The following is a 19,264-nucleotide window of genomic DNA, read 5'->3' on the forward strand; positions in this document are numbered from 1 at the left end:
CTGGTCGTGGAACTGTGGACCAGCTCTATACTCTCTGCAGGGTCCTTGAGGGTGCATGGGAGTTTGCCCAACCAGTCTACATGTGCTTTGTGGACTTGGAGAAGGCATTCGACCGTGTCCCTTGGGAAGTCCTGTGGGGAGTGCTCAGAGAGTATGGGGTAACGGACTGTCTGATTGTGGCAGTCCGCTCCCTGTATGATCAGTGCCAGAGCTTGGTCCGCATTGCCGGTAGTAAGTCGGACACGTTTCCAGTGAGGGTTGGACTCTGCCAAGGCTGCCCTTTGTCACCCATTCTGTTCATAACTTTTATGGACAGAATTTCTAGGCGCAGTCAAGGCGTTGAGGGGATCTGGTTTGGTGGCTGCAGGATTAGGTCTCTGCTTTTTGCAGATGATGTGGTCCTGATGGCTTCATCTGGCCAGGATCTTAAGCTCTCACTGGATCGGTTCGCAGCTGAGTGTGAAGCGACTGGGATGAGAATCAGCACCTCCAAGTCCGAGTCCATGGTTCTCGCCCGGAAAAGGGTGGAGTGCCATCTCCGGGTTGGGGAGGAGATCTTGCCCCAAGTGGAGGAGTTCAAGTACCTGGGAGTCTTGTTCACGAGTGACGGAAGAGTGGATCGTGAGATCGACAGGCAGATCGGTGCGGCGTCTTCAGTAATGCGGACGCTGTATCGATCCGTTGTGGTGAAGAAGGAGCTGAGCCGGAAGGCAAAGCTCTCAATTTACCGATCGATCTACGTTCCCATCCTCACCTATGGTCATGAGTTTTGGGTTATGACCGAAAGGACAAGATCACGGGTACAAGCGGCCGAAATGAGTTTCCTCCGCCGGGTGGCGGGGCTCTCCCTTAGAGATTGGGTGAGAAGCTCTGAAATCCGGGAGGAGCTCAAAGTAAAGCCGCTGCTCCTCCACATCGAGAAGAGCCAGATGAGGTGGTTAGGGCATCTGGTCAGGATGACACCCGAACGCCTCCCTAGGGAGGTGTTTAGGGCACGTCCGACCGGTAGGAGGCCGCGGGGAAGACCCAGGACACGTTGGGAAGACTATGTCTCCCGGCTGGCCTGGGAACGCCTCGGGGTCCCACAGGAAGAGCTGGACGAAGTGGCTGGGGAGAGGGAAGTCTGGGCTTCCCTGCTTAGGCTGCTGCCCCCGCGACCCGACCTCGGATAAGCGGAAGAAGATGGATGGATGGATGGATGGATGGATGGATGATTTGTTGTAATTTCATCTTTATTTATTTAAACATTTTCTTCTTTAATGTTAATAAGGACACAATGTTATGCAGAGGTGTACTTATAACGATTTTATAGACACATGACGCTTTTTACAGTTGTGGTGGGGCGTGAATTGTTTTCTTCCTCCCAGGGAGGGTGGAAGGGCATACTGTAAAAGAAAATCATTGAGAAGCACTACTGTACTTGGTATCGTAACTGTCGATATTTGTATCAATCCGCCCAACTCTGTTTTACATTCACAAGCTATAGTTTAGCGGTTAGCATGGCTTCTTATAGCTTTCCACGGTGTGTAGTTACGTCAGTTGACCTTTTTTTTATTGGAATCGGCCCTTTGTATATCCCAGGGGTCGGCAACCCGCGGCTCCGGAGCCGCATGCGGCTCTTTGATCACTCTGATGCGGCTCAGCAGCTTACTTGCTGAACCCCCCAATTTTCCCGTGAGACTTCCGGATTTCAGTGCCTCTCGCAGAAAACTCCCGGGATTAATATTCACCGATTTTCACCCTTACAGTTATAATAAGGGCGTGCCATGATGGTACAACATTTGGTGCTCTCTACAATCTGTATTAACAGCGTGCCAGTCCAACACTTGGCATACTTTGTCAACAGCCACACAGGTTACACTGACGGTGACCATATAAAACAACTTTAACTCTCTTACTAATAATGCGCCACACTTTGAACCAAAACCAAACAAGAATGACAAACACATTTCGGGAGAACATCTGCACCTTAACACAACATAAACACAACAGAACGAACACCCAGAATCCCATGCAGCCCTGACTCTTCCGGGCTACATTATACACCCCTGCTACCACCAAACCCCGCCCCCACCCCAACCCCGCTCCCTCACACATCAACCCCCCCTCCCCCCCTCCCCCCTCTGTGCGTCGGTTGAGGTGGGCGGGGGTGTATAATGTATCCCGGAAGAGTTAGGGCTGCATGGGATTCTGGGTATTTGTCCTGTTGTGTTTATGTTGTGTTACTGTGCAGATGTTCTCCCGAAATGTGTTTGTCATTCTTGTTTGGTGTGGGTTCACAGTGTGGCGCATTATTAGTAAGAGTGTTATAGTATTTTTTTATACCGCCACCGTCAGTGTAACCTGTGTGGTTGTTGACCAAGTATGCCTTGCTGTCACCTACTTGAGCAAGCGGAAACACCATACAACGTGTGGCTGATCAGGCACGCTGGTTGTAGTGGGTGCTATATGCTGTACCATCACGGCACGTATGACGCTGACAACCCGCGTGCCGCACCAGCTTTCAAATTCCATATAAAGGTGTGGGCAGCGTGTCTGAGACCCCTGGTTTATACATATCACAAAACAAAAACAAAACTTTGTATGCAGTGTTATTTCATTTAAAATTTCAAATAACATTTGCAGCTCCCATTGTTTTCTATAATTTGTGAAACTGGTCAAAATGGCTCTTTGACTGGTAAAGGTTGCCGACCCCTGGTATATCCCAATGAACCTCATGTAGAGCAGTCTTTTAAGTAAGTACATTTTATTTATAAAGCGCTTTTTAGAGATAAAATCACAAAGTGCTGTACAAAACATAGGTAACATCAAATATATTAAAACAACAGAGGCAACATCATGAAAGGATTAAAAAAAAGTGAATTTAAAAAGTTAAAAAGTCCATTTACTAAAAGCTTTTCTAAAAAGCGAAGTCATCAATTGTTTTTTAAAAGAGTTAACACAGTCAAGATCAAGGAGGGACTAGGCGCAAGTGATTCTGCGGGGCTACAGCCTGGAATCCCAGGTATCCATGGGTTTAGAATGGAGTTATTGGGATCTTTAGGAGACCCTGCTTTGAAGATTTTCAAAATCGATTTCGATTTTCGAATTATAAATAAATAAATGATAAATGGGTTGTACTTATATAGCGCTTTTCTACCTTCAAGGTACTCAAAGCGCTTTGACACTACTTCCACATTTACCCATTCACACACACATTCACACACTGATGGAGGGAGCTGCCATGCAAGGCGCTAACCAGCACCCATCAGGAGCAAGGGTGAAGTGTCTTGCTCAGGACACAACGGACATGACGAGGTTGGTACTATGTGGGGATTGAACCAGGGACCCTCGGGTCACGCACGGCCATTCTTCCACTGCGCCACGCCGTCCCCATTAATTAATTAATTAATCGAAATTCTTATTTGTAACGATTCTTAATCGATTCAAAAAAATCTAAACTTTTTTTTTTAATCTGTCCTGTCCATCCACTCAGGCAAATGATATTGTTGATGTAGATGTCTGTATATGCTGAACAGATTTACTTTAGAAAAGACAAATGTTGGATACTTCTCCGATTGCCTTATTTGTATTTGACTTTATTAAATGTTTGGGTAGAATTTTATTCAACAAAACCCGTTTTCGCACCCAATGTTATTAAAAAAAGTATTGATTTTGAATCGAGAATTTATTCTGAATCGAATCGTTATTCCCAAGAATCGAATCGTCTGGTGCCCAAAGATTCACAGCTCTAGTTGGGGCACAACAAATTAGCGATATACTTAACACACGGAAAGTCAGGACTAAAATGTCTATGGATGTTCTCATTCATCCAGGTCATTGTAATCTCAGGACATTCAGTCAATCGCAACTGGACTGTTTAGTTTGTCTTAGAAGACGTTTCGCCTTTCATCCAAACTCACAGACTTAGCTTGGTCAGATCCAGTCTTAGATTTATATTGATCATATCTACTCTAGCGGTTGGTGCCAAAACCCCAAATATTTATACTCCAATACTAGGAGGGTGTGCCTGAGCAAGGATGGTTTCACCTTATTGTAGTGAGAAAAACAACTGTTGAGATTAGGGATGTCCCGATCCGATATTTGGATCGGATCGGCCGCCGATATTTGCCAAAAAATGCGTATCGGCAAGGCATGGGAAAATGCCGATCCAGATCCAGTTTAAAAAAAAAAATACATTCCACTTTTCTGCTGCTCCCTAATTTCCGTTCCGCATTTTCCAGCACACCTTCAACACATTCACAGGTCTTTGGATTCTCACGCAGTTGCTTTTAGCTGCTGGCATTGCACGACAGGCTCTTCTCACTCTTTCCTGTGTCTCCCTCTCACAGACAGCAAGCGCACCTTCTTACACACGTCACATACTGTCACCTCATACGTCACATACGTATACGCCCTCCCCGAGCAGAGAGGTAGCAGCATGGCTAACGTTAGCTGTGATGCTAGCGCAGCCGTGTGACCAACCTTCCCTCTAAGGTGCGCGCCTGTGCAATTGCGCACTGCTCAAGTGTCCTCTGCGCATAGCAATTATATGCCACGCACAAAATCAAATAAAAAAATAAGCGCATAACAATTTTCGACACACGGACACGACAGAGAAAACAGTTTTCGTCATCATTGTTCAAATATTGTAACGTCTGTCGAGACGCTTATCTCCATTCGGTGCCACACGTCCACACCATCAAAATGCCGAGGCAAACCTTTCCACATCAACACCGTATGAAAAAATTAGTGATTTTTTTAGTTGTGATTTCATTCTCTGCATGAAAGTTTAAAAGTAGCATATATTAATGCAGTATGAAGAAGAATGTTTTAATGTAGACATGCAAGCCTTGAAAGAACATTTTGAAAATCAAGACTACATTTCCTGCAAATGGGTGCATTTCTACCCTATATTTTAACTTTAGATTTTTTCTCATATCAAACTCTTTTGGCTGTCTTTTTGACACTTACATCCGGCGCCCCCCTCCACACCCTGGATTATAAATAATGTAAATAATTCAATGTGATTATCTTGTGTGATGACTGTATTATGATGATAGTATATATCTGATAGTATATATCTGTATCCTGAATCAATTTAAGTGGACCCCGACTTAAACAAGTTGAAAAACTTATTCGGGTGTTACCATTTAGTGGTCAATTGTATGGAATATGTACTTCACTGTGCAACCTACTAATAAAAGTCTCAATCAATCAATCAAAACACATAGAATCATCATACTGCTGTGATTATATGCATCAAGTGTTCATTCAAGGCTAAGGCAAAATATCGAGATATATATCGTGTATCGCAATATGGCCTTAAAATATCGCAATATTAAAAAAGGCCATATCGCCCAGTCCTAGTTCGATGATGCCATTTCTGTTTGTCATGTATAATTTTGTCTACTTTGTGTTTATCCTTGAATAAACAGGTCAGTTTCTTGTTACCAACCATTGTGTATTATTCAAACTCCCCTAATTCAGCTGGCTAGTTGTTATCAAGAGTACTAAAACCCTTTTCAACATGATTCTGACAACTAAGTAGGCTAAATAACTTTAAACTTTAATACATGCTCGGATAGGCCAGTATCGGTCAGTATCGGTATCGGATCGGAAGTGCAAAAACAATATCGGTATCGGATCGGAAGTGCAAAAACCTGGATCGGGACATCCCTAGTTGAGATGCAAATAAGCAATCCTACTGTCAATGCTAGTGACAGTCTGTTAGAATAATTGTATCTAAGTTATCACAAAAACTTTGTGTTGAAATAAGTTCCCGAGCGAGAAGACCAAAAGCTGTCTTTGAACCTACCAAGAAGAAGGCTTGTAAAACTCCAGTGTAGGGGGGGAAGCAACATGAAGGTGTTTCTGTTTCTTTCATGTATTGTAATCAACAGAAAGACATTGTTTTAACCCAAGAACTACAAAGCGGAGAGAAGGCAGGATCTGCCCAAGTTCCAGACGACCTCTTTTTTTCAACTATTTTACAAACCTCTTTTTGAACTCTTTTACGACCTCTTTTTTGAACTCTTTTACGACCTCTTTTTGAACTCTTTTACGACCTCTTCTTTTGAAGCGACCTTTTCTTTTGAACTGTTTTGTAATCAAGGGCGATGACTGTTTACGACCCCGTCCCTTTTGAAGCGGCTGTTGCCATGTGGTCAGGGAAGGTCCAAATAAAAGAAGGAGGCCTGCAATCTTTTGGCAGAGCGTGATGACACTGTACAAGGGTACAGATGTACACGTTTCTCCTCACTGAGCCGAATTGAATTCTGTCTCTGTTTGATTGTTTGCTTCTTGTCTGTTTAATAGATGTCGTCAGTGTTTGAACCTGACACAGTCGTTGAAGTGTAATTTCCCCTCGTTAGCACTGAGGTATTGTTTGACAGAATGATCGCTGTGGATCGACCACTAACCACCCAAAATAGTCGGAATCACCCACGTTAGCATTCCATTCAGTTGTAAACAAATGGCAAAAAAGGAGCATCTGTCACCAGAATGGTTCTAACTCCTGGTGTTTGTTAGAGGCTAATTTGCAGAGTCTTTTATGAATGGTTGAAAGGACAGTGTTGTATCTGGGAGATAGGTGGTGTCACAGACCACCTCCTCTGTTCAGGGTTGGTTTTTCAACTTTGACATAGATGGTTTCCCTTGCTCCTCTTTTGTACCATCAGTCTTCCCTGTCCAGATTCTGTACATTGTTGTTCTCACATGAGTGCTGTTTCTCCTTGAGGTGCAAGTAGACAGCTTAGTCTTGACTTGAAGAGTTTGTCCGTCTATGCCAGGGGTGCTCACACTTTTTCTGCAGGCGAGCTACTTTTCAATTGATCAAGTCGTGGGGATCTACCTCATTCATATATATAATTTATATTTACTTATTTATCAAACATATGTTTTTGTTAACAAGTTAAAGGTGTTAAATGATAATGCAAGCATGTTTAACACATATAGTTAATATTGTTAATAAATTAAAGGTGTTTAATGATAATACAAGTATGTTTAATACATATAGTTAATATTGTTAACAAGTTAAAGGTGTTTAATGATAATACAAGCATGTTTAACACATATAGTTAATATTGTTAATAAATTAAAGGTGTTTAATGAAAATACAAGTATGTTTAATACATATAGTTAATATTGTTAACAAGTTAAAGGTGTTTAATGATAATACAAGCATGTTTAACACATATAGTTAATATTGTCAATAAGTTAAAGGTGTTTAAAGATAATGCAAACATGTTTAACACATATAGTTACTATTGTTAACAAGTTAAAGATGTTTAGTGATAATGCAAGCATGTTTAACACATATAGTTAATATTGTTAATACATTAAAGGTGTTTAATGATAATACAAGAATGTTTAACACATAGTTAATATTGTTAACAAGTTAAAGGTGTTTAAAGATAATACAAGCATGTTTAACACTGATAGTTAATATTGGTAATAAGTTAAAGGTGTTTAAAGATAATACAAGCATGTTTAACACATATACTTAATATTGTTAATAAGTTAAAAGTGTTTAGAGATAATACAAGCATGTTTAACACATATAGATTCCTTTCTTTCATGAAGACAAGACTATAAGTTGGTGTATTACCTGATTGTGATGACTTGCATTGATTGGAATCAGACAGTGGTACTGATAAGGTCCGCATTTTCGAATGGAGGAGAAAAAAAGTCCTCCTTTCTGTCCAATACCACATGAAAGTGGTTGGTTTTTGGCATCTTATTTATCCAGCTTCCGTACTCCTTTGTATACACTTTACAAGAAATACATTGTTGGCAAACTCCGTAGCTTGCTAGCTTGTGCACGCCAGCTTTCTGAGACTCTTATTTTGGTAGCGCAGGCAGGATGAAGCAGCGCTTTTATTGTGCAACTGTGCAGTCGGTCTTTGGAGTTTTGACGACAGGTACGGCGCCAGAGTCTGTTGAAATAAAGTGTTTCTCGCCTTCCTGTCGGTAATTTTAATGAGCTGGCAGCAGCCAGCGTCATCTCAGAAGACCCTCGGGTGCCGTGAATGTCAATCAAGTGACGAAAGTGATGTCATCGTGAAGATTTATGATCGCTCATTTTTAGGACTATTTTTTTAATGGCTGGCTGGTGATCGACTGACACACCCTCCACGATCGACCGGTAGCTCGCGATCGACGTAATGAGCACCCCTGGTCTATGCTCTGCCATATATCGGCTTAGTGGCTGTTTTGTTTCTCCAATATATAAATCAGTCCATTTAGCATTACACTGGATAGCATACACCAGATTGTTTTGTGGGTTTGGGGTGTTCGGTCTTCAGGAGGCACTAGTCTCTGTCTAAGGGTGTTGCCTGGTTTGAAGTGTACCCGGGATGTTGTCTTGGCTAAAAATTCTTATGAGTTTCTTAGATAGACCTGATACCGTCCATCCATCCATTTTCTACTGCTTATTCCCTTTGGGGTTGCGGGGGGCGCTGGAGCCTATCTCAGCTACAATCGGGCGGAAGGCGGGGTACACCCTGGACAAGTCGCCACCTCATCGCAGGGCCAACACAGATAGACAGATAACATTCACACTCACATCCACACACTAGGGCCAATTTAGTGTTGCCAATCAACTTATCCCCAGGTGCATGTCTTTGGAGGTGGGAGGAAGCCGGAGTACCCGGAGGGAACCCACGCAGTCACGGGGAGGACATGCAGACTCCACACAGAAAGATCCCGAGCCCGGGATTGAACCCAAGACTACTCAGGACCTTCGTATTGTGAGGCAGATGCACTAACCCCTCTTCTACTGTGCTGCCGACCTGATACCAGCCATTCGGAAATACAATCTAACAGAAGACCGAAGGGGAGCAAATTTTGCCGAAAGTGACAGCAGCTCTTTCTAATGCCTAACCACCAACCCCAAACCTCTCCTTTGATGAGAGGAAAGCAGTAACATCCTGGACCTACAGTCCAGTTGCAATCGATTGAATGCCTTGAGATTCAAGACTAAAATCTTAAACTGTATGCGGAATTTGACTGAAAGCCAATGAGGACTGGATAGAATGGGTGTAATGTGGGCTGTTTTGGATGCATCGGTCAAAAGCCCGGCAGTCGCATTCTATACAGTCTAAAGTCTCTTTAGAATTGACTTGTTTACAATAGTCCATGCGAGACGAGATGAACGCGTGCATGATCATTTCGAGATCTGATTAAGCACTGTAGTCTTTATCAGTTGTGGTTTTTTTTTTTTCAACAAATCCTACCATAGAAGTTTTGAAGACAAATACCATCTAACTAAGCTTAGAACCCATTCTTATGTATGTGTGTTTAGGTTTTGTTTAACATGCTGGAGTTTGGGATGAATCCACAGCAAGCCCTTGATTCACCAAGAGTCTTTGTGAAGTATGACCACAAAGGTAAAGCCTACCACCTAACACGAACACCAACTTTTTAAAAGCACATAACGTCTTTGCCTGATTCTTTTGATTTTATTTTTTTATTTCGTTTTTCTGCATAGAAAATCAGTGGTCTGTAAATCTTGAGGAAGGCATCAAGCCAGAGGTGGCTGACGCTCTAAGAAGACGGGGTCATAAAGTCAACTGGCCAGTCACAGGTACTGTTTGTCTTTTACTGCATTTTCTTAGTGTTTTTGCACCTATCTTGTTGTTAGCAATACATTTAGGTAGCTATTTCACCCCCTCGTTCATTTGTTGCTTTATAAAAAAAAAAAATATATATATATATATATATATATATATATATGTGTGTGTACAGTCGCGATCAAAAGTTTACATACACTTGTAAAGAACATAATGTCATGGCTGTCTTGAGTATCCAATCATTTCTACAACTCTTTATTTTTTTGTGATAGAGTGATTGGAGCACATACTTGTTGGTCACAAAAAACATTCATGAAGTTTGGTTCTTTTATGAATTTATTATGGGTCTATTGAAAATGTGAGCAAATGTGCTAGGTCAAAAGTATACATACAGCAATGTTAATATTTGCTTACATGTCCCTTGGCAAGTTTACCTGCAATTAGACGCTTTTGGTAGCCATCCACAAGCTTCTGCTTGAATTTTTGACCACTCCTCTTGGCAAAATGGGTGCAGTTCAGCTAAATTTGTTGGGTTTCTGACTTGGACTTGTTTCTTCAGCATTGTCCACACATTTAAGTCAGGACTTTGGGAAGGCCAATCTAAAACCTTAATTCTAGCCTGATTTAGCCCTTTCTTTACCACTTTTGACGTGTGTTTGGGGTCATTGTCCTGTTGGAACACCCAACTGCGTCCAAGACCCAACCTCCGGGCTGATGATTTTAGCTTGTCCTGAAGAATTTGGAGGTTATCCTCCTTTTTCATTGTCCCATTTACTCTCTGTAAAGCACCAGTTCCATTGGCAGCAAAACAGGCCCAGAGCATAATACTACCACCACCATGCTTGACGGTAGGTGTGGTGTTCCTGGGATTAAAGGCTTCACCTTTTCTCCTCCAAACATATTGCTGGGTATTGTGGCCAAACAGCTACATTTTTATTTCATCTGACCACAAAACTTTCCTCCAGAAGGTCTTATCTTTGTCCATGTGATGTCATGATCAAATAAATGATGTGCATTTAAGTAAAATATTTAAAAAAATTTCTGGCCTGGAATTTTGACAATGAAATTGCAGTCTCATCCAAATATTAAGTAAGTAATAACCTGTGATTAATACTGAATAATCCAAATTCAAAAGTGTGATTCATTTGATTTAAAAATATAATTTGACAGCTCTAATTTATTTATCAAACATCATTGGAGACAAAAGGTGTGTTAAAGTATACGTCTACCATCAACCTTGTTTCTTCCTAAATGTAATATAGTGCTATAATGTACATGAACATTGACTGCCACTGTTACTGGACACATATAATGTATATTAATGTGTATACTGTATAACTGTGACTTACTAGAACTGTATGTTTTTTTTTCTCCTGTTCATAAACCAAGGCCACAAAAGGTCTGAGTTTGGCAGGGGACAGATCATCACAGTAGGAGATTGGTGGAACCCATCTGTCAATCACAAAACTCACCCGTCCAAGGTCCTGTGGGCAGGATCAGACCCCCGATCAGATGGATGTGCTATGGGATACTAAAGTGATTTGATAAGAAGAAGACTGCCAGACGCCTCTCGGTAAACAATGACCTCATTCATTCAACTTCTTAACTATACATTCTGTACATGTATTCAGTTTGTACGCGTGTTGGCTACTAGACTACGGTTAGATGTTTTCAATCAAAGTACAATATTAGAGTGTTTTTAGATTTAGAAATATAGTATGTTTAAAATTGTTTATCTGTTGCCTGGTGAGTTTTTCCATAGTCAATTTTTGTATTGATTTGATCAATCTGTTCCTAGTAAAGAAATCATCCATTCAAGGAGAACTGCACTTTTTTTGTGGAATTTTGTCTGTTGTTCACGATCATGAGAGACAAGAACACACATCTTTTTTTTCTGGATTTTAAAGCTATTAAAAAAAAACGCTTGGAAGATGCAGCGGATTAGGTGTCACTGTTATAGCTCTCAAAGCCCTTTAAAACAACTTTTAAAATCCTCCATCAACGTTTTATATACACACTGCCAGTATATACAGTCGTGGTAAAAAGTTTACATATTGTTATGTTTAGACTAAAGGGGAGGTGACGGCAAACAGACACCAGGGGGCAGTATATACAATTATTTATTATATATATATAGTCAACATATATATATATATATATAAATAATAATAAACAATACTACTAAACTAAGGAAATGGAGTGTGAACTAGAATACAAGAGTGTGTGGTGTGTAGTTAACTGAAGTGAGTGTTACCAACGTGTTGAACGAGATACGAGGAAGTCCATGGGGCAGGCAGGTTATCCGGGGCGAGAGAGAGAGAGGCGTCGGAATCCAGGGGCGAGCGAGAGGTCGAGAAACGAAGGAGGTAGTCAAGAGTCCAGAGGGAGATCCAGGGAAAAGTGAAACGCACAGCTCACTTTTCCAGGCGACGGAGGGTACTGCGGGGACACGGGAGAACAAACAAGGATGTCAGACACGAGGGAAAACACGCAGAGAGAGAGAGAGATCATAAGCCTTACGGTACACCATGAGAAAACTAAGTTCCCGCGCCGATCCTTGGGTCCACTGGTCCTTTATTGAGCTTGCCCTCATCAGACCCAGGAGTGTAGATTGCCGGTGAGTGATTGCAGCTGGTGGCTGCTGCAGGGCGGGGACGCGCGCGGCGCGTCCCTGGATGTGCGCACCCGTGGGCGTGTCCCGAGGTGCGCACAGACGGATGAGCGGCGTTGGCAGGAGCCTGAGCCGTAACACATATACTTGTAAAGAACGTCATGTCATGGCTGTCTTGAGTTTCCAATCATTTCTACAACTCTTATTTTTTTGTGATAGCGTGATTGGAGCACATACTTGTTGGCCTCAAAATATATTCATGAAGTTTGCTTCTTTTATGAATTTATTATGGGTCTACTGAAAATGTGAGCAAATGTGCTGGTTCAAAGCGTGTCCCTTGGCAAGTTTCACTGCAATAAGGCACTTTTGGTAGCCATCCACAAGCTTCTGCTTGAATTTTTGACCACTCCTCTTGACAAAATTGGTGCGGTTCAGCTAAATGTGTACGTTTCCTAACATGGACTTGTTTCTTCAGCATTGTCCACACGTTTAAGTCAGGACTTTGGGAAGGCCATTCTAAAACCTTCATTCTAGCCTGATTTAGCCATTCCTTTACCACTTTTGACGTGTGTTTGGGGTCATTGTCCTGTTGGAACACCCAACTGCGCCCAAGACCCAACCTCCGGGCTGATGGTTTTAGCTCGTCCTGAAGAATTTGGAGGTAATCCTCCTGTTTCATTGTCCCATTTACTCTCTGTAAAGCACCAGTTCCATTGGCAGCAAAACAGGCCCAGAGCATAATACTACCACCACCATGCTTGACGGTAGGTAAGGTGTTCCTGGGATTAAAGACCTCACCTTTTCTCCTCCAAACATATTGCTGGGTATTGTGGCCAAACAGCTCCATTTTTGTTTCATCTGACCACAGAACTTTCATCCAGAAGGTCTTATCTTTGTCCATGTGATGGTCTGTATAAAACAAAACCTATGCAACATTTGGACCTAAGAACCACCATGACATATTATGTAGACCACAAGATTGTCTCGGACAGTCGAACCACGAACACTGGTACTCCTCAGGGCTGTGTACTCTCCCCCTGGCTCTTCTCCCTGTATACAAACTGCTGCACCTCCAGTCACCAGTCCGTAAAACTGCTCAAGTTTGCGGGTGACACTACCCTCATCGGTCTCATCTCTGATGGCGATGAGTCCGCCTACAGGAGAGAGGTGGACCGGCTGGCGTCCTGGTGCAGCCACAACAACCTGGAGCTGAACGCCCAGAAAACAGTGGAGATGATCATGGACTTCAGGAAAGTCATAGCCCCACCATCCCCCCCTCACCCTGATTGACTCTCCCACCCCCGTCTCCATTGTGGACTCCTTCCGGTTCATGGTCACCACCATCACCCAAGACCTCAAGTGGGAGCCGACCATCAGCTCCCTCATCAAGAAGGCCCAGCAGAGGATGTACTTCCTGCGGCATTTGAGGAAACTTAAGGTGCCGACCGAGATGCTGGTGCAGTTTTACTCAGCCATCATCGAGTCCATCCTGACCTCCTCCATCACCGTGTGGTTCCCCGGCGCCACAGTCCAAGATAAGCATCGCCTGCAGCGCATGGTACGTGCTGCTGAGAAGGTGATTGGCTGCAAGCTCCCATCCCTCCAGGACTTGTTCTCCTCCAGGACCAGGAGGCGTCACAGCTGACTCTTCTCACCCTGGACACAAACTATTCTCCCCTCTCCCCTCAGGCAGGAGACTACGGTCCATCCAGACCCACACCTCCCGCCACCTGAACAGTTTTTTCCCCTTGGCCATCAGACACATGAACAATAACTCCTAACAGTAGCTCCTTTGAATTCCTTCTAAGTGTATAACAAGATCTGATAGCTCAGTTACAGCTCTTGTTATTGTTTTATGTTGCACCATTGCACCAAGAACAATTCCTAGTTTGTGAACCCGTTGTCAAACAATGGCAATAAAACGATTCTGATTCTGATTCTTTAAGAATTTTTAAAACCCTGCGGGTACACTTTTCATGAATTTCTATTATAATTGCTTTTACCTCTCGGTCAGAGTTGCACAATTACTCAGCAGGTTTCTGTGGGGCAAAAGGGCACTTCATGACCTCAATAGTATTATATTAGGTAACAATGTCTGCTTAATAATCAAAGTGGAATGTACAGTCGCGGTCAAAAGTTTACATACACTTGTAAAGAACATCATGTCATGGCTGTCTTGAGTTTACAATACTCTTATTTTTTTGTGATGTAGTGATTGGAGCACATACTTGTTGGTCACAAAAAACAATCATGAGGTTTGGTTCTTTTATGAATTTATTATGGCTCTACTGAAAATGTGAGCAAATCTGCTGGGTCAAAAGTATACATACAGCAATGTTAATACTTGGTTGCTGGTGGGGCAGGGTCGGTCTTCCCGTCCGGTTGTGGGGAGTCTCTGGACCCCTCGGGCGGGGCCTCCCCTCTTTCTGCCCGTGTGGGGTGTGGGGTCTCGCTGGCTGTCCCCTGCTTCTCTCGTGCCTTGTCCTCTGCCAAGCGCATCTGTCTACGGCCTGTTGCTAGCTCTTCCGGGCGGCACGGTGGGCCGGGCTCTGGTGTTCCTGTCGCTGGCTGCATGGGGCCGGTGCTCCCTGGTTCCCTGGGTGCCACACCAGCTGTTTTGGGTTGGGCTCTCTGGGTGGCTTGGGGCCGTACTCTGGCTCCCGCACATACTGGGAGTCAAATATATTGCACATACAAATACACATATACTCACATACACACAGTTATTCATAGATATATACATACATAGGTACCTACGCTCCCACATACATACAGTACATACCTACACACTCAAAATTCGTACATCCACGCGCACATTCACTGTACAAACATACATATACACATACTGTACATATACATTCACTGTACAAACATACATATACACATACTGTACATATACATTCACTGTACAAACATACATATACACATACTGTACATATACATTCACTGTACAAACATACATATACACATACTGTACATATACATTCACTGTACAAACATACATATACACATACTGTACATATACATTCACTGTACAAACATACATATACACAAATTGTACATATACATTCACTGTACAAACATACATATACACATACTGTACATATACATACATACACTCATGCATATAATCACGTTTCATCAAACATATATTAACGTTGTTGCCCTAGGGTAAACTGGGTATAACACATGGCACACTGACAAAGCTTAACCTATTGTTACTATAACAATCTACAAGGTTAATATAGTTGGCTTCTCTTTCTTCCCCTCCATTTTTCTGCTTTCTTTTGTGTTTCTAGTTATCATTACATATATGTATTGTTGCATTTGAACAATTGTATTTTTGATAATGGAGGTAAATTATTGTTATTATTCATTATCAATAGTGATATTTCTATTGGTATTTGTATTGATCCATTTGTAGTGTAATAATGTTCATTGTCATTTCTGTATTATTGTTTATTTCACTAACTGCTTATTTGCTATCACTTTTACCATCATATTTGTACATGTCGTATTTGCTTATGTTGCTCTATTATTAGGGCCCGCATGGCCCATTGCATAAGGACTCCCAAAGGGAGTCCTTATGCAATGGGACATAAGGACCTATTGAAATTGTAAGGTTTTATTATTCTTTCTTTTTTCTTCCGCCGCCTCTTTGAGCACTAATTTGACCCACTTAGCATGCTTCAAAACTCACCATATTTGACCCACACATCAGGACCTGCGAAAATTGCCCTTTAATAAAAAAACTGAACCCAAAAACTCAAAATTGCGCTCTAGCGCCCCCTAAAAAGAAAAAAACACTAAGCTGCCTGTAACTCCCACTAGGAATGTCGGAGAGACATGAAACAAAAACCTCTATGTAGGTCTGACTTAGACCTAGTTCTCATAATTGTATATCCTCGGGCTAAAATCAACAGGGAGTTGGCAATTCCCCCTTCAAGACAAAAAAGTACTAAAAACAGTCACTTTTGCCTCTTTGAGCTGTAATTTGACCCCCTTAACACGCTTCAAAACTCACCAAACTGAACGCACACATCAGGACTGGCAAAAATTGCGCTCTAATAAAAATACCTAACCCCAAATTTAAAAATTGCGCTCCAGAGCAATTTTTGAATAAAACGGAGAAAAAACTGCTCCTCGCAGAGAAAAAAATGACAAAACTGCCTGTAACTCCCACTGGAAAGGTCGGAGAGACATGAAACAAAAACCTCTCCGTAGGTCTCACTTAGACCTAGATTTCATAAATTGACAACCCCCAGCACAAATCTACAGGAAGTTTGCTATTCCCCCTTCAACACAACATTTTTGTATAAACCGGTCACCTTTCTTTAAACATTATCTCCTCTGAGCGTGTTTGTCGTTTCGGCTTCAAACTAACACAGGCGAGAGATTGAACCCTTCTGATTAAAAGTTATCGAAAGAGTTTTGATTCCGGCTCCGGTTTTGATTTTATGACCCTTCTAAGAGCCGCTGCGCTGATGCTGCTGTTTTTTCAAGAAGGCTGCTTAAAAGCAGGAAGCACCAGCGTGCCCACACAATGCAGACAAGGTAGGTTCACTAGACAAAAGTATTGAGACAATTCGGACTAAAAGTAGACAAAAGTATTGGGACACTTATGACGAAAACTGAACAAAAGTATTGGGACACTTAGGACTAGCACCTGCCAAATATGCGGGCCCCACCAATGCTGCTTGCAGCTTTAATTGTTATTGTTGTTGTTGTTATTGTTGTCTCTCTGTCTTATCCCCCTCTTGTCCCCACAGTTTCCCCCTCTGTCTTCCTTTTTTTCCTCTTTCTTTCCCCTCCTGCCCCGGCCCGGCTGCACCAAATAATATTATTAGTCCATTTTATAAAGTCAAATACAAATTAAAGCTGCAAGCAGCGTTGGTCGGGCCCGCGTATTTGGCAGGTGCTAGTCCTAAATGTCCCAATACTTTTGTCCAGTGATAGTCATAAGTGACCCAATACTTTTGTCTACTTTTAGTCTGAAGTGTCCCAAGACTTTTGTCTAGTGTACCTACCTTGTCTGCATTGTGTGGGCACGTTGGTGCTTCCTGCTTTTAAGCAGCCATCTTAAAAAAACAGCAGCACAGCAGCATCAGCACTGCGGGTCTTTGAAGGGTCATAAAATCAAAACCGGAGCAGTTAGAAAAAAAGCGCTTCTGTCATTGTAATCACAAGGGTTCAATCTCTCTCCTGTGTTAGTTTGAAGGCGAAACGACAAACGCGCTCAGAGGAGATCGTTTTTGAAGGAAGGTGACCGGTTTTTACAAAAAATTTGTTTTGAAGGGGGAATAGCAAACTTCCTGTTGATTTTTGCTGGGGGTTGTAAATTTATGAAATGTAGGTCTAAGTGAGACCTACATAGAGTTTTTTGTTTCATGTCTCTCTGACCTTCCCAGTGGGAGTTACAGGCAGTTTTGTCAGTTTTTTCATCTGAGGAGCAGTTTTTTGTGCGTTTCATTAAAAAAATTGCGCTAGAGCACAATTTTGAGATTTGGGGTTAGGTTTTTTTATTAGATCGCAATTTTTGCCAGTCCTGATGTGTGTGTTCAGTTCGGTGAGTTTTGAAGCATGTTAAGTGGGTCAAATTACAGCTCAAAGAGGCAAAAGTGACTGTTTTTAGTACTTTTTTGTCTTGAAGGGGGAATTGCCAACTTCCTGTTGATTTCTGCCCAAGGATGTACAATTATGAAATCTAGGTCTAAGTCAGACCTACATAGAGAATTTTGTTTCATGTCTTTCCGACCTTCCTAGTGGGAGTTACAGGCAGTCTAGTTTTTTTTTCTTCCTAGGGGGCGCTAGAGCGCAATCTTGAGTTTTGGGGTTCGGTTTTTTTTATTAAAAGACCATTTTCACAGGTCCTGATGTGTGGGTCAACTATGGTGAGTTTTGAAGCATGTTAAGTGGGTCAAATTAGTGCTCAAAGAGGCGGCCGGTATAATAATAATAATTAAAGCTGCAAGCAGCGTTGGTCGGGCCCGCGTATTTGGCAGGTGCTAGTCCTAAGTGTCCCAATACTTTTGTCTACTTTTAGTCTGAAGTGTCCCAAGACTTTTGTCTAGTGTACCTACCTTGTCTGCATTGTGTGGGCACGTTGGTGCTTCCTGCTTTTAAGCAGCCATCTTAAAAAAACAGCATTGCAGCAGCATCAGCGCAGCGGGTCTTTGAAGGGTCATAAAATCAAAACCGGAGCAGTTAATTAAAAAGCGCTTCTGTTGTTGTAATCACAAGGGTTCAATGTCTCTCCTGTGTTAGTTTGAAGGCGAAGCGACAAACGCGCTCAGAGGAGTTCGTTTTTGAAGGAAGGTGAGTGGTTTTTACAAAAAATTTATTTTGAAGGGGGAATAGCAAACTTCCTGTAGATTTTTGCTGGGGGTAGTCAATTTATGAAATGTAGGTCTAAGTGAGACCTACGGAGAGGTTTTTGTTTCATGTCTCTCCGACCTTCCCAGTGGGAGTTACAGGCAGTTTTGTCAGTTTTTTCATCCGAGGAGCAGTTTTTTGTGCGTTTCATTAAAAAAATTGCGCTAGAGCACAATTTTGAGATTTGGGGTTAGGTTTTTTTATTAGATCACAGTTTTAGCCAGTCCTGATGTGTGTGTTCAGTTCGGTGAGTTTTGAAGCATGTTAAGGGGGTCCAATTACAGCTCAAAGAGGCAAAAGTGACTGTTTTTAGTACTTTTTTGTCTTGAAGGGGGAATTGCCAACTTCCTGTTGATTCCTGCCCAAGGATGTACGATTATGAAATCTAGGTCTAAGTCAGACCTACATAGAGAATTTTGTTTCATGTCTTTCCGACCTTCCTAGTGGGAGTTACAGGCAGTCTAGTTTTTTTTTCCCTAGGGGGCGGCGCTAGAGCGCAATTTTGAGTTTTGGGGTTCGGTTTTTTTATTAAAAGACCATTTTCACAGGTCCTGATGTGTGGGTCAAATATGGTGAAGCATGTTAAGTGGGTCAAATTAGTGCTCAAAGAGGCGGCCGGTATAATAATAATAATAATAAAACCTTACAAATTCAATAGGTCCTTATGTCCCATTGCATAAGGACTCCCTTTGGGAGTCCTTATGCAATGGGACATGCGGGCCCTAATAAG

General features: G+C 42.2%; 1 protein-coding gene across 2 annotated transcripts in view; it reads left to right on the plus strand.

Annotated features, from left to right (window-relative positions):
- LOC133616350 (glutathione hydrolase-like YwrD proenzyme) overlaps nucleotides 1-11,353 on the plus strand; it is a 53,505-nt gene extending 42,152 nt beyond the window's left edge. For both annotated transcript variants that reach the window (XM_061975501.2, XM_061975502.2), the window contains exons 10-12: nucleotides 9,284-9,368; nucleotides 9,470-9,565; nucleotides 10,941-11,353. In XM_061975501.2, coding sequence (XP_061831485.2) covers nucleotides 9,284-9,368; nucleotides 9,470-9,565; nucleotides 10,941-11,086 — 327 coding nt within the window. In that variant the 3' untranslated portion in view covers nucleotides 11,087-11,353. The remainder of the gene's footprint in view (nucleotides 1-9,283; nucleotides 9,369-9,469; nucleotides 9,566-10,940) is intronic.
- Nucleotides 11,354-19,264: the final 7,911 nt, after the last annotated feature.

Source organism: Nerophis lumbriciformis, linkage group LG14, assembly GCF_033978685.3.
Source record: "Nerophis lumbriciformis linkage group LG14, RoL_Nlum_v2.1, whole genome shotgun sequence".
Classification (NCBI taxonomy): domain Eukaryota; kingdom Metazoa; phylum Chordata; class Actinopteri; order Syngnathiformes; family Syngnathidae; genus Nerophis; species Nerophis lumbriciformis.